The sequence below is a fragment of the Convolutriloba macropyga genome, chromosome 2 (genome assembly GCF_964194025.1).
Source record: "Convolutriloba macropyga chromosome 2, txConMacr16.3, whole genome shotgun sequence".
In the NCBI taxonomy this organism is placed as follows: domain Eukaryota; kingdom Metazoa; phylum Xenacoelomorpha; order Acoela; family Convolutidae; genus Convolutriloba; species Convolutriloba macropyga.
Window position 1 is genome coordinate 74,060,062 of NC_134469.1, and position 23,852 is coordinate 74,083,913.

General features: G+C 33.7%; 2 protein-coding genes across 10 annotated transcripts in view; both read right to left on the bottom strand.

Annotated features, from left to right (window-relative positions):
• Positions 1 to 23,852, bottom strand: part of LOC142334693 (pyridoxal-dependent decarboxylase domain-containing protein 1-like) — a 454,496-nt gene that overhangs the window by 404,861 nt on the left and 25,783 nt on the right. The gene's annotated exons all lie outside the window — the stretch shown is intronic.
• The window catches only part of LOC142335452 (glycine receptor subunit alpha-2-like), a 114,566-nt gene that overhangs the window by 87,263 nt on the left and 3,451 nt on the right, over positions 1 to 23,852 (bottom strand). For all 8 annotated transcript variants that reach the window (XM_075383956.1, XM_075383953.1, XM_075383957.1 and 5 more), the window contains exon 3: positions 4,358 to 4,511. In XM_075383956.1, the coding sequence (XP_075240071.1) occupies positions 4,358 to 4,511 (154 nt within the window). The remainder of the gene's footprint in view (positions 1 to 4,357; positions 4,512 to 23,852) is intronic.

A 23,852-nucleotide genomic window follows, 5' to 3' on the forward strand; every position in this document is an offset into this window, starting at 1 on the left:
CTTAATAATATTTTTTGAAGAGACTAGTGAAAACAACCGAGGAAACATTGGATGTGGTAGAGTTGTTAGCATATGTCAAAACTAGTCCGTTTCAATCATAACCCCGTTCAATCTGGGATGTGACCTACAAAAAAACTGCGAATTCATGTAGGCACAAGCACTATTCCAGCCTCAAATTAACGTCCGGTGATGATTATAAGGAATCATTTAAGATCGGTATTCTGTAGAATTCCATGAGTTAATATTTTGACAGCTTTTACTCTCAAATATTGTATACAGAGACCTTCTACTTACTAAAAGCATAATTTGTAAAATTATGTTGATCTTAGATTGGATTCTTTTAAAACTCTGGATTTAGTCCATCTCTGGTATCAAATAACAGAAAAATTGAAAGAAAACTTTATGTTCACGGATGCAAGCTCAATCAAGAAATCATTTCATAGCTTGTCAATTTGAAAGTCAATTTACAACTCAAGTGTACACATTAAATGTGCGTTACGATTTCCGTTGTATACAGACAAAAAACAAAACTGCTTTCGTGAAAAAGTGATTATGTGCTCAAATTGGACAATTTGACAATTGTTATTTATAGTTCAAGAAGAAGTCAGCAAAGTCTCCAAAAAATGATAATCTGGAAATGCTTCTGGTGTAATCAACGATAAAAACAACCTATAAAAACAATTACGTTCTTGTGGGTATTCAACGGCGTAAGGCCCACAGAAGCATTCGTACTATAATATTCTTTCTTATATAATACAAGACGTAGAGTCTGATAATAGATGTTTAGTGTCAGACAAAAATAAATTGAGCACACAGTGAAAAAAAAATGATTTAAGATTTAACTTATACCTTCAAAAAATCAAATTTTTTAATAATTTTTTTTGAGTCGAAGGAAACTTCAGATTCAGTGGGTATATTATTGCATTTTGCATTGAATTTTCAAACAAATACGTGCTGTTAAATGTCAACAACAAGTAAATTACAACAAATAATAAACAGGCCCAACAAGTAAAAAACTATCAAAAACCTCACTCTAAAAACGTTCCATTTTCTGAAACTTGCCTCATAATTCATTGTTTTCCAAAATATTTTTGTTGAAAAATCACAATTTATTTAATTTTTTATCTTAAAAAAATACCGCACAGAAAATTTTAATCGATTAAAGCTTAATGGAAAGAAAATATTATCTGATCAGAAGCATTTCATTTCAATTTGTTTACTCACTCGTTTCAAATAGGAGACACACCTTATTCTAGGTATCTTATTAGACAATGTTGTCATAAGATTGCCTAAATTTTTAAATTATTTTGAAAATATTTTAAAAAGTTAGGCAGGACGCGTCCCTATAATTGCGTTGAAATTTAATTCATTCGTTTAAAAATTATTCGTCAATCGTGATTTTTAATCGTGTCAACCAAAACAAATAGTCAAATACATTTCCTAAAAGGTCAAATTCGCTTTTTTCTTTATAATCAATCATTCAAATGAACTGAAGAATAAAAAATGCCTCAAAAAATAATTAATATCTGAACTGCATTTATTAAAAATTAGCTTCTGTCATTTGAAAAAGGAAACGGCCAGAACAGTCAACTACAAAACAGACAATCGGGAACAAATAAAGTCAAAACCAAGTTACTGTTGCGGCAAAATATGTTGAATAGATTATAGGTGAACAACCTAAAGCAATCATGCAGAAAAAAACAAGGATGCCCGTTAATGTGCGTTAATTGTCCAATGGAAACAAAAAATACGCTAAATTTTAACTCAAAAAGAAGGCATAGATGTTTGCCAATTAAAGCTCATCAACAGGACATAACAATAAGTTTTATGCGTATGAAAACAGCAACAAATGCAAGCACAAACCAAAAATTCAGTAGAAAAATGCAAGAAAGTTACGACACGATTTAAACCATAAGCGTTTCTCTGATAAATTTTATCTATGATCCATTGAACGCCTTTTTAGGCCACTGGGAACTAACAATATGAAAATAATGTGATAAAATTTCAAAGGGAACCAAAATTACAAAAATAGGTACCCAAAAATTTAAAAAAACCATTCGAAAACTTGTGTCATCGAAGTCATAAAACCAATAGTTAGAAGATAAAACCGCTAACCAGATTCATTTTATTTGCATTTAAAAAAGAGGCCCTGTCAATACTGAGACTCACTTACAGCTCAAAAAAGAATAAAACTGCAGCTCATAAAAGTTAATTTCTAAAAAAACTTTCTAAAAAGCTAATATTAAAGTCATAACAACCATTAATTTCAAGACTTTTCAATGGAAGTCAAAAAATACACTTAACTCTTCAATGAGCAAACAAAGATATTTGTCATCAATTTTTTATGAAAGTGACATCACAATAAGTCCTAGGATTATTAAAACAACGCGGGCAATACAGGCAAAAACCAAAAAGTTCAGCAGAAATGCGAGAAGAAAGTGTCGAAACCATTCAAAACTTAATCTTTTCCCTGAAAACTTTATCTATTATCACTTGAACGTTGTTTTTTTCTAAGCTAATGGGAACTATTAACGTTAGAATAATGAGATAAGATTTCAAAATAAACCAAAATTTCAAAAAAGATTCTGAACTTTTTTTTTGAAATTATGAAAACTCACTTTACCGGAGTCATTAAACCAATAAATACAAGATCAAGTCGCTTACTAAAATAGTTTTAGTTGCATTAAAAAAAGGGTTCCTGTCATTACTGGGATTGTCTTAATATTCGTGAAAATAAGTTTAATATCGATTAAAGTTCAAAAAAATTTGGAAAAATTATTTTTTAAATTCTTGACAGGCATTAGCTGTCCACTCAAAGCAGTATATAGGTTTACCTAATGCACATTAGGAAGCCGATTGCACTTTTAGTTATCGATTGTATGCTATAGGGCTCCAAAAACTTAGCAAAATCTCAAAGAAAATCAAATTTTCATTAAAAATTTCGAAAACTCAGAGGCGAAGACAAAAAAAACGAGCGATTCCTTGAAAAAAAGTTTTAGTTAATTGGGTATCAATTGACTGTAAGTGAGGTTTGACATTAACGGAACCTCATTAAGAAAAATGACTGGTCTCTAAGTGATTTAAAAAAAAAACAATAATAAATAGGAAAAGTTTTGTAAGAAAAACAACTCTCAAATTGAATTCGAGTTTTTTTATTGATTGTAAACTGCTTCATGAGAACAGAACTAGCCTTTTTATTGGTCTGTTGTCAACACAAAAATTTTATATTTTGTAGCGTAAAATGTAATTTTGAGATAATATTTTTATAGAAAAGCCCTAATTTGAACATAAATTACGCTAAAAAAGAACAAAATTGTGCAAACTTCACGTGTGTACACAAAAGTTTAAATAAACCTCGATAAATCCTCGAAAAATACGAAATTCAAAAAAATTTTTCAATATCGAATTATACGCTGGATGAGCATTTTAATGATACCACTCAAATTTCTCTACGATGAATATATCGATTGGCCAAAATTCTCTGAACAAAAAAACCCATTTGAGTATATAGTTCCTCCCCCCACAAGTGGGATCGGAACTATTAACTCGAAAACTTCTTCACAATTATTCTTCTTGTGGCTGTCTTTTCAAATAGCAGGTTCAGTATTTAAAAGAGGAATTTCTAAAGTAAGCAGTTTATTAGTGCAAATTTTAAAATGATGCCATTTCATATTATATGAATCGAAGAAGCAAAAATGTAGGAACATAATTTTGCCAAAGTATGATTTCATTCTGAGGCCATTCAGTGACGCACTATTACGACCAGGCTCTCTTCCTGTTACAATTTAATAATTCATCTCGTTCTGTCTGTTCAATCTTTGATCACAGCTGCAATTGCTGAATTAGAGGAAACGAAAATCCACTCTTAATTTGCAAACCAAAATAAAGAATGCTTTAAACTTTACAATTGCATGGTACAAAATTTTATGAACAGTGATCTAAATTGTTCTAGTTCTGGTTGAAGCTAACATCAGATCTCGTATTATTTCATAAAAAGCACAATAGTAGGATTTTAATTTATCCACCCTCCTTGATTTAGAAATTACATACAATAATAAAAGAAAGGATTTATCAAATTAGTTTTTTTAAATAGTTATTTAGAACTTCTTTAAAAAGTCATTTTCAGATGGCAGAAAAATCGGAACGATGTCGGAGACGACTTTTTTTTATTTTTGATCAAATCACATCACATGATATTGTTAACATTTTCCGTTCTTTTATAAACAAACATTAAAAACTAGAAAACATTACAATGACACTCCAAATAGCGCCAATTTATCTCGAACTTTTAGTTAACTAAGAACACAAGGTTGAGAAACATAAAAAGTTTGAAGTGGTGATAATATTGAGAGTGTACCTTTAGTTGTGATTTGACAGCCTGAATCCGAGGATCAGTCCAGAACTGAACAAGGTAGAAGTCCATGGATGCATCTGAGGAAATATCTCTCATGCTCTCCAGGTGAACTAACACTGTAATGTCCACTAGGGAACTCCGAGGACGATCGAATTTGCTGAAACAGAGATCAATCTCATTAAGAAACCCTCCGCGAGGTGCTGGAAATAAGACTCGTCAAATTATATTTCCCATTGGGGTGGACTATTCCCTCTTAGACGCTAAATACTCGGGCTGGACTATAACTTTTGTCCAGCTTTCTCAAATCATAATCCGCTTAATTCGCACAAATATCGATGCATATCAATCAATTATCACAAGTCTTTTCGTGAAGAGAAAAAATCAAGACGATTTGACTCGAACTCTGCATATTTTGTGAATAATTTCAATGAGACGTGATATCAATCCCAATTTTGTAAAGCTGAACTAAACACATGAAAAACAGACTATTTAATTTTTGCGTACAGTGTGATCAGAAGAATTGTGTTCTGAAGCAAAAAAATGAATGCTTGCTATTTTGAATGTTTGAAATCAATGATACCAATGACAAAAATGCAATTCTAATAATTGAAATAGTCTTAGCAGAAATAAAGAAGCTACCTAATATTTGCAAACAACACACATTTATTGCAACAGTGTTCCATATTAGCAATAGTTAGCAGCAATAAATAGCGACTGCAGCAGCCATTTTTTGTAGCCATCAATTTTGCAAATCTTATTTACCAGATTCGTTCGTATATTTTGTAAGTGTACTAAACATTCTACGAGATTCTTTGTGGCACATTTTTGGCAATTGAATTTAATTGAACAAATCCACAAAACGAAGGCAAGTGTACCCAGATGCAGACTTAGAACGTCAAAAAACTAAATCCGTTTAGTCATAAAATTTGAAGATTTAATTTAAAAGTACCTAATCTCACTCAAATTTTTCAATAGGACATTATTAAGAACTCCCAATATCGCAAACAATCTATTGCTGGGAAAATATTCTTTTTTAAAAATGAAAATAGTGTACTCTAATTTTTTTCGTAAGAAAAGTGGCGTGGGTATAATTCTGTACTTGCCGGCTCAGATTTTTAGATCAATTCTCGTCTTTGAGATTTATGCATTTTCGACCTTCTTTGTTTGTAAAAAATGCGGTTGAATCCGATGTTTTAACACTAGCGGTTCCATCTGAAACGCAGTCGTAGAGACGTTGAAGACTTTTTTCACTTCTTTTGTTTGACAACACTTTCCGGGGTAGTTGTAATTTTTTACTGTTTTTGTTAACCGGCATCTCTGGAAATCTTTGGCTCTAACGAAACTCAGGTGTAATTGAGCGATGATTGTGACTGATGCTTGATTTCTTCCTTTTTGCGTTTCAATTTTTCGTCACTATCTAGATCTTCTTATGAACACACAGATTTTTTTTAATAGATCATAGCTTCCAATGGGATCTTCTTAAAAATTTTTCAACATTTCGCCGGCTTCTATTATTAGCTGATGGTTTGGTTGTCAATAAAATGAGGTTAGGGTGTTCATTAGATGGCAGAAATGGCCTTCAAAAATGGATACTTTTAAGGTCCTTTAAATGCAACTTCTTAGTTGATTAACTATTTTGTGGAGCAATTCTGGTACATTAAAATATTTGTTTGTTTTTGATATTTCCGTTTCTAGTTTCCTTAATCTTAGTACCTTTTTTGCGTCTGATTTAGTATTTCGAAAATCTCTAATGAGCGGTGATCTTTTACGGAGCTACTTATCAGTTCAATATTACTGTTGTCACACATTTTTGTAGCCGTATTGCCCATCAGACAACGTGCGTGTTCGAGTTGAAAGCTTCATGAAATGGTGTGCAGTCTAACGTATTTAAATAAGAAGCGTTCAACATTTGGTGCGTTACAATTCTTGACAATCTTATCTGTCGGATAAACTTAGAACCCATCGACTCTTGCCACGCAGTATATTTGTTTGTTCTGGTCATCGTAAATTAGGCGTGCGAGATATAATTGTTTTTACGGGTTGGGTTCGACACCTTTTGGTAGCGGCCTTAATTCAAAAAATGCTAAGATTGGTTTTATATTCTTACCAAAATCGGTACAAAGTTTGCAAAACCGCGCCTTGTTGAAAAGGTCTCGCTTAAAAATGCCACCATTCGCCTGGTGCCGTTTCCGTCAACCCCCATTTTCTTTCAGAGATGTGTTGCGTAGAAGACGTCGAAAACTGCGTCTTTTATAGCTTGGTGAGCGGGGAGGGGAGTCCACGTTTATGCAATCAACAAACGTCCCTTGATTGTTATAATTGGTTGCAATTTTCAAACGATTGTAATAACTTGTTTCATTTGGGCCTCGATTGTTCAAATTTTGTGTTTTCTTGCTGTAATTGTCGGACGATTGCTTAACAGTTTTTTTGATGAAATTGCATTACGATTGTAGTCACTCAGGGATGTAGCAATCTAATTGTCGAACGATTGCTTTCGCCTATCATTCCTTTCTTTTTTGTAGCGATCAAGTTCAGTTGTGCTGTACGAGATTCGGTTATCGTTTAACAATTGTAACCGGGTTTGAATTTCCGTTGTGTGTTTTGCGTGGTGGCGTTGTTGTGTTCAGCCTATGTCCTTTTTTTGTCTCTGAGCATCTGTACAGTTTTGATTATCGCTTCCAATTGTGCTACAGCAAATTTTTCATCGAAGATGGAAACCTGTTTTGCTATGCAATCTGGATTACGTGAGATTTAGTCCACCAAACTCATTTTTGTTCCTACAATATGTCCAAACAAGAGGTCAAATGAAATTTCTTAATCTGATTAACGTGTAAGTGGACTTTGATGAATACTTGAACTTTTTTTCAAATAGATAGTAGTGATTTATGATATTCAAGTACGGTAAAAATGTTTCCCATAAAGATAATTTTTAAATTGTTCCAGTCCCCAAATTTCTCCCAATATTTCTAGTTCGTTGATGCTCTAATTTTTCTCAGCGTTATTCAAAAGTTATAATGCATATGTAATTGGTTGCCATTCGTTTTGTGTATCTTGATCTCACTCTTTTCACATCAGTTTTGATCTCAGCTATTAGACTAAATAGAATTGATTAAGATAAAATTGTGTTCAATTGTAGGAGGCTAAAAACAGGGGTGAAACAGGGGTAAGGAATAATGATAATAATAATATTGATAATAAATAAAAAATTATCATTGTGAGGGATTCATGGGCTGTTTTATGAGTAGTAAAGTCAATTACGAAAAATGAGGCGCCAGAATTGTCGGAAGAATGTATAGATATTTCACTATCAGTTGACTCGTTCATCGGGTGGTTTGTTTCGTCCAGGAATGTTTTGCGGTCTTCAGAATAGCTAGAATTGTTTCCTGCTGGTTTACAAGTCCTGGTAGTAGCGGCCAATTCGTATGTGGTATCATCCGTGCGTTTGGGGCATTTTCGGATGTTAGAAGATCTTCAACACTAGCGTCCTCTCCGAACCAATTCACTGGCTTAATAGTGTCAGAGTTTTTTGTTGTTTCCGTAGACTGCAGCGCGTTCAGTGATTTTTTCGGGCTTGTGGAGGATGTTGAGTGATTAGTCGGTGAAAGTATCCGATGATGCCTCATCCATTTTGGAACAGTGTGAAGTTTTTATCCTTTGTTGACTGGCTAGCAGCTCATTACTTTTCTTTCTGGGACTTGGACACGGCATACTATCATCAAGTCAGCTTGGAGCGGATTTTTCTTTTCGGGGGTCGCAATAATTTTTCTAATTAAATTTTTTCCTGTGAATTTTTTTGAGTACTTGCTCTGTTTGTGCTCTCATCAGGTCTATCAAATTGTGTGTACACTGAGTGGTTGAGCTCTTTTCCAGTCTAACCAGCTTTTTATTCCTCTGTTTGGAAGTACCAATTGTAGCCGGGTCGGCCTTCTTTTGATTTGCATATGTGCGTCCTGAAAGACGCTTAGTAGCGGTTGAGTCCAAAGTTTTAGTCATAGCGGTTTCATCTGAAACGCAGTCGTAGTGACCTTGAAGGCTCTTTTCACTTATTTTGTTTGACAGCACTTTCCGGGTTAGTTGTAATCTTTTACAGTTTTTGTAAACCGGCATCTCTGGAAATCTTGGTTCTAACGAAACTCAGGTGTAAGTGAGAAAGGATTGTGACTGATGCTTGATTTCTTCCCTTTTGTTGGTTAGTTCATTGCTTCCAAAAGGATCTTGTTCTAAATAAATTTTTAACATATCGCCAATATATATTGGGTTCGATACCATTTGGTAGCGGCCTTAATTCAATAATTGCTAGGATTGGTTAAATATTCTTACCTAAATCGGTACAAAGTTTGCAAGACCAGGCCCTGTTGAAAAGGTCTAGGTTAAAAATGTCACAATTCGCTTAGGGCCGTTTCGGTCAACCCCCATTTTTTTCCGAGAAGTGTTGCGTAGAAGACGTAGAAGACTCTGTCTTTTATAGCTTGGTGAGTGGGGAGTCCACGTATATGCAATCAACAAACATCCCTTGATTGTTATAATTGGTTGCAATTTTCAAACGATTGTAATAACTTGTTTCATTTGGGCCTCGATTGTTCAAATTGTGTTTTCTTAATGTAATTGTCGGACGATAGCTCAATTGATGAAATTGTTTGTTTTTTAAGAAATTGCATTACAATTGTTGTCGCTCAGGGATGTAGCAATCTAATTGTCGAACGATTGCTTTGGCCTATCATTCCTTTTTTTTTTGTAGCGATCAAGTTCAGTTGTGCTATACGAGATTCAGTTATCGTTTAAAAATTGTAACCGGGTTTAAATTTCTGTTTGTGTTTTTTGCAGTGGCGTTGTTGTGTTCAGCAGATTGAGTCAATATTTTTTGTGCGACTCTCTTCAAAGTATGAAAAGCATATTTTTGAGGTCTGGCTTTGGGTTGTTTCAATGTACAGATGACATCGGTGGAAGTGTACTAAAATTAGGGTGGTCTTCCCTGTTGCGTTTTACTCCCGTACTATTGATTGTCTGTTGTCCTTTTTTGTCTCTGATTATCTGTACCGTTTTGGTTTTTGCTTCTAATTGTGCTACAGCAAATTTTTCATCGAAGATGGAAACCTGTTTTGCTATGCAATCTGTTCACAAAACTCATTTTTGTTCCTGCAACATGTCCAAACATGAAATCAAATGAAATTTATATATCTGATTAACGTGTAATTGGACTTTGATGAATACTTGAACTTTTTTCCACATAAATAGTAGTGCTTTATGATATTTAAGTACGGTAAAATTTTTCCCATAAAGATAATTTTTAAATTGTTCTAGTCCCCAAACTTCTCCCAATATTTCTTGATCGTTGATGCTCTAATTTTACTGAGCGTTATCCAGAAGTCATGATGCATATGCAATTGATTGCCATTCGTTTCGTGTCTCTTGCTCTAGACTGGCACCTAATCTTTCTCTCGAGGCGTCGCTTTTAATTCTTGCATTTGTTTTGGGTTCATAGTGCGTCAATTCTACAATTTCAAGAAAGCTTTTTTCTATAAAAAAAGCGTTTTGATGTGCTTGGTTCCATTTATAGCACTTTTTTTCTAATGAATTTTGTCAAGTTCGGTAGTTTCGCTATACTTCATACTAACATAGTTACGTGGTGGACAATTCCGAAAAAAAGACATTATTTGCTTCCCAGTTGTCGGAATGTTTAGGTTAAATATTGCGGAAGTCTTTGAAATTGTCTATCGAATTCCGGTTTTAGAAATTTTCTGGCCTAGCTATGTTATTTCTGATTTTGCAAAATGGCACTGTGCTAGATTGATTGCGCAATTTTTCCTTATCTAACGTGTGAAAAGAGTTTTAGATCAATTGGTGATGTTCTGGTTGGGTGCCTCTAAAAACAAATAAAAAACCAAAAATAAAACAATGTGTATTCGGCCAGCCTACTAATGTGGGATCAAACGCTTTTAAAACTGCACCGGCATATCAGTAAGAGCAGAAAACCTTGTTAAAATGCTGTATGTTCTGGAGGAACGCGCACTTTTTATCTGAAAAAAGAAGTGTTTTGTTTTGTCCGGATGTGATGGAAATAGACTATATGCGGGTTTAATATATTTTGTCGGAAATCACGCCTGACCAGTCAACTAACTAACTTAAATCTTTTGGCAAAATAAAAACGTTAAGGCATTCTCTGATTGTCGTTTGGCACCACTTATTTTGACAATTGATTTATGTTTTGATAAATGTTTTTTTTTCGAATCTAGAGCTAGTTCGATACTATTGTCTCTTTTGACAGTTGTTACTATTGAGCAAATGAATGAGGAATTTCTCGCTCTAATCATTCAATTTTTTGTGTCGCTCTGTGACTTTTTTCAGTTCTGCTGTGAAATCTTCTTATATCTGAATTGAGACGCACCATCCTCTTTGATGTGTCGCTGTGAATATTTTTTTGATTTTTGAATTAATTACCTGATATACGGATATTCCTAGTTTGGCAATTAAGTTTGGAAATTGTTGGGCGATTTTACCGGTAATTGATTTCAAATCTCCTTTATCAATAGAACAAATATGCTTATGATCGTTTCGATACTCTAAAGATGCGTCCGATGAACTTGAATGCAATAGCTTTAGTCCCAGACTCTTAAATAGGTCCCTACCTATCCGTGCTTGGTTAGAATCAGGTACCACGATAAGATCAACGCAATAACCATTCCACCGGTTTGAGGACTTATCACAATAAAGAGTTAAGGGATTTTTTATCGGCTTATTATTCAATTTTTCAGTTTTGTGGGGCAGGTCTTTTTACTCCTCCAGCAAGGTTAGTCGTTATAGTCGTTATGGTCAATGTCTGTTGACATTATTTTGTAACTAAACGCACAATACTTCATGTGTTGACCCTGACTCGATATTTGTTCCTGTCAATTTTTACAGGTAAAATATTCGGGTCTCTGCTTCCGTTTCTATTGTCTGAATCTGTGCCCTCTACGAACTTGTTTACAAATCTTCATCACAGCTACTGTATGACCATTGGGTTTCTGGATCTATTTTTTACCAAAGGTACGCTTTTTTCTGTTGGTTCTATCTGTTGTGTATCTTCAATGTTATTTACACCTAACTTTTGCGTTTTTCTATTGGGTAGATTTGTTCAACAAAATATTGAAACAATTGTTTTTCATCGCGGTTTCAACATTGTTGTCCAGCAGCTTGGCATTTTATTCGATGGTCAGGTGTTCATTTCTACCAGCAATTTCTGCAATCGTAGGACGTCTGTGAATGCATGGTCTGCTTTTGTTGCAAACGTTGTGCTCTATTTCCTCGGCTTCTAAAACTAACGTAGCTGATAGGCTCGTTTCTACCCACAATCGATACCATGAAGGAATCTTGCGAGCGTATTTTTAGCTGATTTAGCATTTCAGATTCCATTGCCCTTGCTAGTTCCACTGCTTTATCTGGATCGATTGTCTCTTTATGGAGTTAATGTTGGATATCCGGGTCTCCCATGTTATCAAAGAAATGTCTTCAATTTCTTCGTCTTCAGTAGTATTTAGTGCACAATGTCGTTTAATGAACATCTTTCAACCTTCAATTCCAAATGTTAAGTAAATCATTGGACGTACTTGTCTATTTGCTTTGTCCCAGGTTTTGTCTCCACATGATACACGACACGTTCGATCATCTTGCAATCGTATTCAAATTTGTCGTTATTCATTGCGTTTCTGGTCAATCGGTCTTGTTCGCTAGCTTGTGTATTGCCGTCAACTGTAGCTTCTTCAGTGGGCTCCAACGGATATGTTACACGTGCTGGTCTTGTCCTCTACAGATCTCCAAAAACCAAGTTAGATTTAGCAGTCAATGCCAACTTCAATTGCGGACACCATTTCTCCTATTTTATTGGGAGATGAGATGACAAAGTTACTTCGTCTCTCCCGAAAACAATCAGTTCCATGTACCGTTTTAGTAATTTTTGCTGGCTGCGCCCTGTTGTGAGTAATTCATAAACTGTTATATGAACAGTGCTTTCATTAAGCGATTATGAGGAGAAGAAAAAAAAACTGTTTTCTGAAGTAACATGGGCAAGAATGCGCTTGAGCTGCCTCCCTCTTTCACTCTTAGTAATTACCAGTTATACAATGTCTCCATGTAAAAGTATCTCAAGGAGAATAATTTGGCTCCAGTGTACAAAGTATAATAAGTCTTTAATCATAATATAGAATGTATTATGCCTGAATCACACTTGTTATCAAAATTATTTTTATGATATATATTTTTATTAGATTCATTTTAACTTTTAATTTTTATTGATTTTTTAAAATTATTTTTTTGTTTATATCATTTTTTCTTTATTATTGTTATTAATATAATTTACTATTTTATTATTGTTATATTTTTATTAATACTATTGTTTTTTTTCTCAATTTATTTTTAATTATTATTGGTTACTAATCATATTATTATTATTACTTTTTATTAGTATAAGTATTTTTATTATTATTATTATTATTATTATTATTATTATTATTATTTTTATTATTATTCCTCTTATTATTACTAATATTATTTTTAATATTATTATTATTATTATTTTTATTACTGTTACAATCATTATTGTTGTTTTTTTCATTATAATAATAATAATAATGATTGTTTTTATTATTATAACTATTATTATTATTTTTATTTTTATTGTTAAAATTATTATTATTATTATTATTATTATTATTATTATTATTATTATTATTATTATTATTATTATTATTATTATTATTATTATTATTATTGTTAGTCTTATTAAGAGTATTGTTATTTTTTTTAATATTCAATGTTAATATTTTTTACTGAAAAAATTTTAGTATTATTATTACTATCATCAATATTATCTTTATTTTCATTTTTATTATGATTATTATTATTATTATTATTTTTATTATTATGGTTATTATTATTATAGTTATCAATATTTTTATTAGTAATATTATTATTAATATTAAAGTTTTTTATTTTTAGTGTTGTTGTTATTATTAATTTTATTATTATTAATATTATTTTTTAAATATTATTATCATTATTATTTTTATTATTATTAATAATACTATCATTAATTTTATTATTTTTATTATGATTATTATTATTATTTTAATTATTATTATAATATTTTTGTTATTATTATTATTATCATTACTATTAGTGTTATTATTATTGTTAATGTTATTACTATTGATTTAAATATTAGTAATATAATTATTAATTTTATTATTTTTGCTATTATTATTAATTCTATTATTTATGTCCTTATTATTATTATTATTATTATTATTATTATTATTATTATTATTATTATTATTATTATTATTATTATTATTATTATTATTATTATCCTTATTATTAATATTATTATTATTATTATTGGTTTTATTGTTAGTGTGGTACATGGGTACCAACCCCTGACCTCATTAGTGCAGTGATCTAATACTCTTCGTGTTACAGTATTACTTTTTGTTACATATTTAATCAGTTGTATCGAACCGATTCTTTCGTCCCACGATTGACAGGTACTTAACCTTGTCTATCATCACTATCACGTTGACAGCGAAATGCTTAACGGCATTGCTGCCTTTAGCTCTTGAATAAAAATTGTCAACGAATTTCCTTTTCTCCTGAACCGATTTCCGTAGAACATAGTATAACATGGCGCAGTCAGATTCAAAAAGCAAAACCATGTTGGGCCTAGAACCATTTTGGGAAAAACCCAATAGCAACCCCCCAATTAGCTGGGAGAAATGAACAAGTCAGGTAAAATTAACTATTGTCGCAAAGACAAACATTCAATTAGAAGATCTCCTCAGAGAGAAACCGACAGCAGTCACTTACCCCCTGAGCCAGTAGAAGAGGCATCCGTATATAACCCAAAACAGACGATGGAAAGAGAAAGACTCACGCGCTACAACCAAGCAGTCACAAAATGGAAAAACGTGTGCAACATGATTGATAAAATTGGAGTCCTCTGTGGAGACAAACCTTGGGAAGTCGCCGACAGAAAAGTCAAATCACTCTTATATCTTAGGCTAGGAATGGAAGGCAGGAAAATGCACAGTAGGAAATTCCCTCATACAAATAACGAAGCAAAACCAATGAGAGAAACCTGAGAAGAACTAGAACTGACATTCATAAGACCCAGAAATGTAACATTCGACAGATATTTGTTACTAACCCGACGACCACTAAGAGGTGAAACAATGGAACAATTTCATTCAGCACTACGATCATTGGCCGAACACTGCCAATTAGGAGCCCTGGAGGACGAATTACTACGAGATATCTTTACAGCCAACATGATTGACCACGAGATACAGCGAGAACTACTAAAAGTTACCTGATCTCCAGAACGAGAACTCGAAGTAGCGATTGGCATAGAATTGGGAGCAAGAAACCAACTCGCTATACAGCAAAGACCCTACAATCAACATCAGAAACGCCCCTAACAAGCAGGCAAGACGAGGTGATGGTGATATCAAGTTCTTGCTATAGATGTATAAACAATCCGACGCGGAACACAACTCAGACATCAGAACGGACAACAATCCACAATTGTAGAAACTGCGGATCACCATGGACGATAGATCACAAGTCAAACTGCCAATCAACGGGACAAATGTGCCGGCGCTGCAACAAAGCAAACCACTTTGCTAAGGTTTGCAAGTCGAATTTAAATAGACCCATGAACAATCGAAGAATTAATGAAATTCAAAACAGTGAGTTAGAAAACAACACAGAAAACGTCAATAACATCTCGTTAAAAATGACATACAATCACAGTACGCAGACTCAGATGATGATTACACGGCAAATATGCTCTCCCCAACAAACGATAACTCAACCCCGACCAAACTCGAGATCCAATTCGGTAACAGCAAGTACTGGGTCATGGTGGACTCTGGCAGTTCATCCAGTCTAGTCACAGAACGGATGGCGGGAGAGATCGAAATACGGAATAGCAACAGTTGGTGGAGCCGGACCACAAACCCAACACAACTTCGAAGCTACACAAACCACCCCATTAAAAACAAAGAGACATTATACAGCGACATATGTGACGGGTGGGTAAAGAAACATGTGACGGGTCGGTAACGATCGCATACGCCTCAAGATTCCTAAATAAAGCGGAAGAGAAACATAGTACAAACAAATTAGAATTGCTAGGCGTCGTTTGGGCATTAGAACATTTCAAACTTTACCTACTAGGCCAAAAATTTACAGTAAAAACAGACCACCGAGCCCTACTATCTATACTAAAAGAACGCTCATCAAAAGTACACCAAAGCCGAATAACTCGATGGTGTGATCGACTCATACCATACATATTCAACATCGAACAAATAGCTGGCTCCAAAATGGGTCTAGCCAACTTCATGTCACAAAATCCGAACGATTTGCCTAAAGCACCAACCAAATACGATGATGAATTTATAATAGCACAAATTAACATAATAAAGAACACACTAAACATCATAAGAAAACGAGGAAGACCCAGAAAGAACACAATCGATACAGAACAAACGGAACAAAAAACGTTAAGCGCAGGGGACGACCCAGAAAAAACACAACAACTGCGCAAGACAATATACCCCACAATAATAATAACGCGATGGAATCATGCACAATTCCAACAAAATTAATCATCACGTGGAATCGTCCCACAATTCCACAAACAATAATTTACACACAGATTCGACGCAACGAAACACCAATACAAATCTACAAAACAGCAGAACAGAAAGCAGTGAGATACAACAACCACGCAATTCACATAATTACAGCCTTCGTAGCAAACACAAAAACAATACCAACCAAGAACGTAAAACAGACAATGACGTCATAACGAACAAGCTAACAACACAGCACACAGTAAACAAAGCGCATTTGCCAATTTCGTTATACACAACACAACAGCCTGCCCTAATTCCAATTAAATCTATTTTGAACAACATGGATAATAACAATGAAAAATCTCAATCAAAATCTCCAACAAAATCAAATTTTTCTATGAGTTACCTTCTAAGCCCATTAAAATCACCAGCTACAGACGATCTTTCTACATCAGGCCAAGACCCACGAGACCAAGAACTAACCAAAGCAATCCATGGCATCTTTAACACTCAACTGATAGCAGCAATGATAAATAGGGACACAGTATTGAGAGAAGTGCGAGACTGCGTTTTGGCGATTGACGAAGAAAGATGCAAAAAACTATGCAAACAGATCCATGCGCAGTGGCAAAACCTCAGCACGCACAACGGATTTTCTTTTAAGGGACAACAAACTAGCCATCCCCATGCCATGAAAGAACCAGTTATGGAGATCTTACATGCAACACACCCCGGCGCGTGGGGCATGACAGAGTTAGGACAAAGATTATGGTGGCCCTTCATATATCGCGACCTAATCAACAAAATCAAAAACATGCATACCATGTACAGAATTTGGTAAGATTTTGAAAGCATAATTTCTAAAACAAAATGGGCCCCCTACCCCCATGCTCGGAACCTAACGAAGAGATACAAATTGACTTTGGCGGCCCGATAATCGACGGCCAAGGTCGAGAAGTCTACTTCCTAGCATGCATTGATCGCTTCTCGAAATTACCAACGCCTAAACTATATAATAAAGCTAATGGACCGAATATAGAAAAATTTTAAACAAATATATAGTACAACACGGAGTCCCGCGAAACCTAAGAATCGATCAAGCCCGATGCTTAAAAGGCAACAAAGTCCAACAACTCTTTCCCAAACAATATAAATATAATATACGCCCCCGCCAACAACCATCGACCTATCGGATTAGTCGAACGACTCATCCAAACAGTAAAACGTAGACTAGGATGCATAAAACTAGACCCCAACCAAAAACCATTTAACATAAAAAAGGCACTGAGCCAAATCACATTCGAACTACGCACATGCCGTAAAAAGTCAACATTAGTATCCCCATTCGATGCGCACCACGGCAGAAAACCAAATACTGCTTTTACTGACGCGACCACAAAACCTCATCGAACTAACCTCCATTGGTCAAACACAATAAATTCGTATTTAGATAAAAACATCATTGGGCAGGAGGCCCTGATTTTGGACGACAGATAGAAACTAGAAGAGTTAGACAGCGACGCAGAAGTCAAGGCAGCAAAAGCCAGAAAGCTCGAAGAAGCAAAAAGTGACAAAAGGGAGGTACCACGAACATTCAAACTACACTCAGCCCAATTCGAAGAGCCACTAGCATCGACTAGCCCCAGACTCCAACTTGCGCGTAAAACGAATACGATCAATAGGAGCAAAGAGAACCTCCAAGGACTATAGGACGCCGTACCAGAAGGTACCGTATTAGTCAAGATTACAGACGCAACACTCACACTAAAGGTCCCAGGTCAGAAAGAGACGGTCCTAAACAAAGCAGACGTGGCAAAATTCGGTTCCACCGAGCAACGCAACATTCCTCTCATAAACTTCGTTGCTCGCAAAATAGTTAGCAATCATCATTCGAAACTCGAACAAAAAATGGAAGCCCACGGGAAACAACAATGGGACAAGATCCTGGGCACAAGAACCATCAGGAAGAAAGAGAAAAGACCACGCGAGCCAAATAGCAAATCTAATCTAGAGAAAGTCTCCTGCACCAAAGTACCCACGAAGAAACGCTATGCCGCATCACCCAAAAAGGGGAAACATATGAAACCAAGAACCAGGTATTCATCGCTAATTTCCCTCGAGCAAGACCCAGCAATGTTCATGAAGGACGATTCAAACCCAATCGATAACTAGTCGGACCCGAACGAGGATTTCGAAGTGGACATTTTTGGCCTTCCATCCCGCAAAAGCGACCGCATAAAGCAACAATCACATCAGGACACGAGACAGGACGAGGATACACTTAGTGACGCATCCGACAACAATCTGCCGCCAGCCAAAAAGCAGTATACAGGAACTGCCAATTTCCAACCCCCCGAACAACAGCAAGAGTTAGAGACAACACAAATCCAAGTGAACGTAATTACGACGGCTACAATGTACAGTGAACTGCAGCACCAACCACACCCTATGCCGAAACAAGCGCCCACGATGCCATGAACTGACCCTTATTATTATCATTACTATTATTGTTATTATTATTATGATTATTATTTTTATTTTTATTGATATTTTTTTTTATTATTATTAATTTTACTATTATTGTTATTATTATTATTATTATTATTATTATTATTATTATTATTATTATTATTATGATTATTATTATTATTGTTATTTTTATTATTATTATTATTATTATTATTATTATTATTATTACTATTATTATTATTATTATTATTTTTATTTTTATTTTTATTATTATTATTATTATTTTTATAATAATAATAATAATAATAATAATAATTATTATTATTATTATTATTATTATTATTATTATTATTATTTTTTACTGTTATTAATAATAAAATTATTCTTATTATCACTTACATTAGAGCTATTATGATATTTAATTTTTTCAACAAATTAAACGTCGTGTCGGTTTTAAGATAGTAAAACTGTCTTGCTTTTGTCAACAAAATTGAACCTTCTTGTGCGTATAATCTAATGGATTTTTATTATCCCGCATTCAATTGTAAGAGTTGCAATATCTTTGCTTTTCTTTACTCGGACATATTGGAAGTTGAAAAATAAATCATCTTTTGGGTTAAATACATCAGCCAAAGCGACAAAATCTGGCTTTGAACTTTAGTTGAACTTAACTGCGCTGTTAGTTGCATCATTTTCATCAGTTTCAATTTATTTGTCAATCAATACGTTTTTCTAGACTCTAGGTTTGTTCATATAGAATCAATCGTTTTTTGCAATTTTTGCAGTTTTTTCAAAAGCGATTCGACTAAACATTTGAAGTATTCCTACTGACTATATATGCGCAAGAATGGTTTGCATGTAAGCGTAATTAAAAAACATAAGCATTATAATCGAAAGACCTTGGTTCTCTTTTGTCATTTGAACAAACAAAGTGGTTTGTTTTTTATAACCTGTCAAGAAAGGCCAGCCCTCTTCAAAGTGATTATTCAGCATTACTATCATTATCTTAATCAAAATACAATGCCTCTCTTGTCTTTTCAGAATCAATACGTATACTCGACGTTGTTGATTTAACTCACGTTTTTTTAATGTATGCATTAAACAGTTTGACTAGCCAAAAAGCAGTTTGTCAAAACTTCTGACGTTTCATACGCAAAATGCTAAATGTTGTTAAATGTTTTCAGCAATAAATTTTAGTCGTTGTTTTTCATTTGAACACACACCAGCTGACTGCCAGAATTATTTAAAAAAGATATGCTCCTTCTAATGCTTTTAACAAACAATTCCACTTTTTTTAAAAGGTGTTTCAAAATCACTCATGAATTGATTTGAAAATTTACAACTTAATCATTGCACAAATCCCGAAAAAGCATTATGAATCGAATTAAAACAGTGAAACAAACAGACATCGCCGGCAAATGTAGACAAAAATTGATTCTACGGTTCAATTGTCTATTAACTGTTCGGTTCGGCTCTTGTGTTCCCCCTGATCGAGGAGTTTCGATAATAAAATTTGCGGACATGTAGTTATTGCTCTATTGAAACGAGAACAAAAAATGCGAACCAATCACATCACGGAACTCAGTTCAATTGAAGTTATTTGCTCTAGTCACATTGTGAGTTTTGCAGGAAGATAGAGAGCATAAGTCGTTTATAGCATCTCTCTCAATGGCCTAGCGCATATCTTGAGAACAGTACTTTCAGGTGCAACAAATATACACTCATGTAACCAAACCTTAACGGATGATTAGGGGACGAAACGAACCGAACTGCGAAATCTCTTTGAAAGAAACCGTTCTTAACTATTAACAAGGAGGCTTGGTAATGTGCGCTCGCACATAAAGTTCCGACCCCACTCATCTAAATTTTTCACATAATTGTCTGCTAAATGAGGAAGAGATTAAAAAACATATCAACATATCCGTCAACAGACTACTAAATGAATAATACAATCTACCTTAGAGGGCCGATGAGACCTGTGACTACCATAAAATGACTACCAGAAAAAACGGCGATAAAATAACCATCAAAAACCAAATCGAAAGGAAATTAGATAAAACTTATACTAAAGCAAATTAATCTGTAATTCTTTAAAATTTAAGGGACTTTTTCTCGATGCGATTTGGTAACAATTCAACAAGAAATGAGCAAAAAGACAAAGTTAAATAGAACCTTGCTGTCTTTTGAAAATAAATAATGTCAAACGGATTAGAATTATAATGCATCAAATGAAATCATTGAGAGATTCTTTTATACCTCCATAGAAAGCAATTGAGACTGTTCATTAATCGGGACATGTCAGGCGACTAAAAAAACTCCAAATGCAGGCAAAAAGAAAAAAATTGCACAAAAACAATTGGACAAATTTTCACAAAAACAATGTTCCAGCCAATTAAACATTAAGCTGTTCACTATCAATATGAAAATTTTTGATTGCGTTCTTTCAAATGACCAGAAGACCGCCCAGTATTCTGATACTGTGAAAAAAACTTGCAGAAAAGGGGTCGAAAATGCAAAAACCACGAATATTTTATGAAAACTGTTCGTATCATGAGCAAAGATAATTTGAAGAAAATAAAACTATTCTGAAGAGCAAATTGTAGTTCATTATATAAGGGATGTAACCTGTCTATGAAGATGCTAAGCAACAAGTTACACATATTTTCAAAATTCATAGCCAACAAGAGCTTTTGATTAAACAAGCAGACAATTTATCTTGCATTGTCTTCGAAAAATAATTGAGCTTGTTATTAGTAAGACTGTAAAATAACATTAAACAAAAAATTAACGGAAAAATTACACAAATAATTTTACTAAACCACAGTATTGAAACCATTTGGACAAACTGCCCAAGTGTTCCAAATGTTTGCGAATTAGACCAATTGTTAACAGAAAAACTTCAAATATTAAGAAACAACAATGAGGCCAATTTGTATAATCATTCAGATAAATTTGTAAAGTATCGGCCAATGTTGATAAATCTCGGAAAACCATTTTTTTTTAAAACAAATATATTCAAAATTCATAGCCGACAAGAACTTTCGACTAAAAAAGCAGTCAATTTATTTGCAGCTTCTTCGAAAAATAATTGAGTTTGTTATTAGTAAGACTATAAAATAACATTAAACACAAAATTAACGGAAAGATTACACAAACATTTTTTTTACTAAACCACAGTATTGAAGGAATTAAATTTATAAACTATTAACCCGGAACAAAGTACATCTCCCTATGCGTCTCCTTTGAACATAAAAAAATTTGTAAAACGACTAATTCAAAATGACAGCAAAAGGAGCCACAAATATTGAAAAGCATCTAAATTTCACGAAATTCTTCTGAAACAAATTGTCTAAGCCCTGAAGAAATTCAAAATGATTAAGCAACACAAAACATTTTGTTTAGTTCAACAAAACATTCAAAAAGTCTCTCAAAAACGAGGCTAAATTGCAAATATGATTCAAAACCCAAACCAGAACAAAAAGGGATAAGTTGAAGAATAGTATTATTTTTTAGAAAAAAGTTATTGAAAGTCAATAAAACTCTTCGCTATATACCGATATTAGGTATTAAGTTCATTTATGTTGCTATAATTGGCCACTGAGACCAATAAATAGTCAGTATTTGGAGCACGACAGCAAAAGTTAACAGCAAATACATCGCGAAAAAAACCAATTTCTGCAAAAGAATGGTGACGCAACCCTTAAAGCCATATGTTATGAAAACATAAAATTTAAAGAGTTACAAGCAATTTAGATCTTTATTCAGTTAAAGTGTTAAGTAATTTGATCATTTACTGAAGTAATACGATCAAAAATCGGCAGTTTTACACAAAAATTACAAAATTTAGAGTGAAAACTTGTAGTAACAAAACCCAGATACCGTTCTTTTTAAACAATCCACCACAAAATTAGTTTCTTTTCTAAAGGAAAGAAAGTTCAATCTTTATTTACTAAGAACAAGATATAAGTTGAAAGAAATATTATGAAAAATTAACAAGTTCAAAAATCACTGAAATATCCTTAAAACGAATACATTTAATGACATCAGAGAAATGAGTTAGCAACAGAATGCATGCTACAAGTTTTCACACATCTCTTGAAGAAACAATTCGGAGCTTTGAATTTTTAGAGTTATTAATCAGACTGCATAAGGAATAATAATTGAATGCAAGACATAGGAATTCAGGTAAAGTTTTCGAAAACAACTCTTCAAAGACATAAAAACAATTAGGTTCTCTGAAAACAAACTATATCTACATTTTTCCTCACTCCTACGTAAATTGGAGCTTTCATTTTTGGAGCCGTGGAAAAAACATTTTGTCAGTATTTCACATAACAAAAACCAAAGCAAAACATTTTGAAAAAAAGGAAGCACGGAAGTAGAAATGTAAAATATTTGATTGTAAGAAGCCACGAAAAAATCAAAACTATACCACATTTTGTTGCGCGCCCTGCAAACCGCCCAAGTGTTCCAAAGTTTTAAGAATTAGATCATTTGTTAAGAGAAATAGTTCAATTAATAGAAAACAACAATGGGGCATTTTAAATAGTCATCCAGTTAAATTCATAAGAAACCGGCAAATTTTGATTCCAGATGACTTTTGTAAGGCACCTGGTTTCATCTAGCTCCCTTTTGGAGTTTAAAGAGGTTGTGTAGGCGGTTTTCTAGGTTTTATATCAGCGGTGTTTTTGTCAAACATAAAGAAAATGCAACAAAAACTTAATTTTGTAAAGTTTTTGATGAAAAAATTGCTGATTTTTATCAAAATTAATAGTCCAAAACAAACTTCAAGTAAATAAATCAGCCATGCTCTTTTATCTCTAAAGGTAACAATAACTCTCTGACGTTAACAAACTTGCGTCATTCATTCAACGTAAAACGTCCACAACTTTGTGTCAACAAATCTCAAAATGAGAACCCAAAAAGGCAATTCTGACATCATTTTCCGTTTCAGTTCACAGCCAAGATTGAGAAACAAAAAAATTAATAGAACAAAAGAAAGAAAAGAGAGAGAGACAGAGAGAATCAGGGAGAGAGAGAGAGAGAGAGAAAACAAGGGAGAGAAAGAGAGAGAAAGAGAAAACAAGAGAGAGAAATATAGAAAGCGAAAGATAAAAAAAAAGGAAAAGAGAAAAGATGAGAAAGAGAGAGAGAGAGAGAGAGAGAGAAAGAGAGAGAGGAAGAAGGGAAGAAAGAGAGAATAGAGAGAAAGAGAAAGATAAAGAGAAAAAAGAGAAAAATTGAGAAAGGAGGAGAGTGAGAGAGATATAGATAGAGCAGAGAGAGAGAGAGAGAGAGAGAGAGAGAGAGAGAGAGAGAGAGGGAGAGAGAGGGAAAGAGAGAGAGATAGAGGGAGAGAGAAAAGAGAGAAAGAAGAAAGAAGAGAAGAGAGAAAGATAAAGAGAAAAGTTTAGATA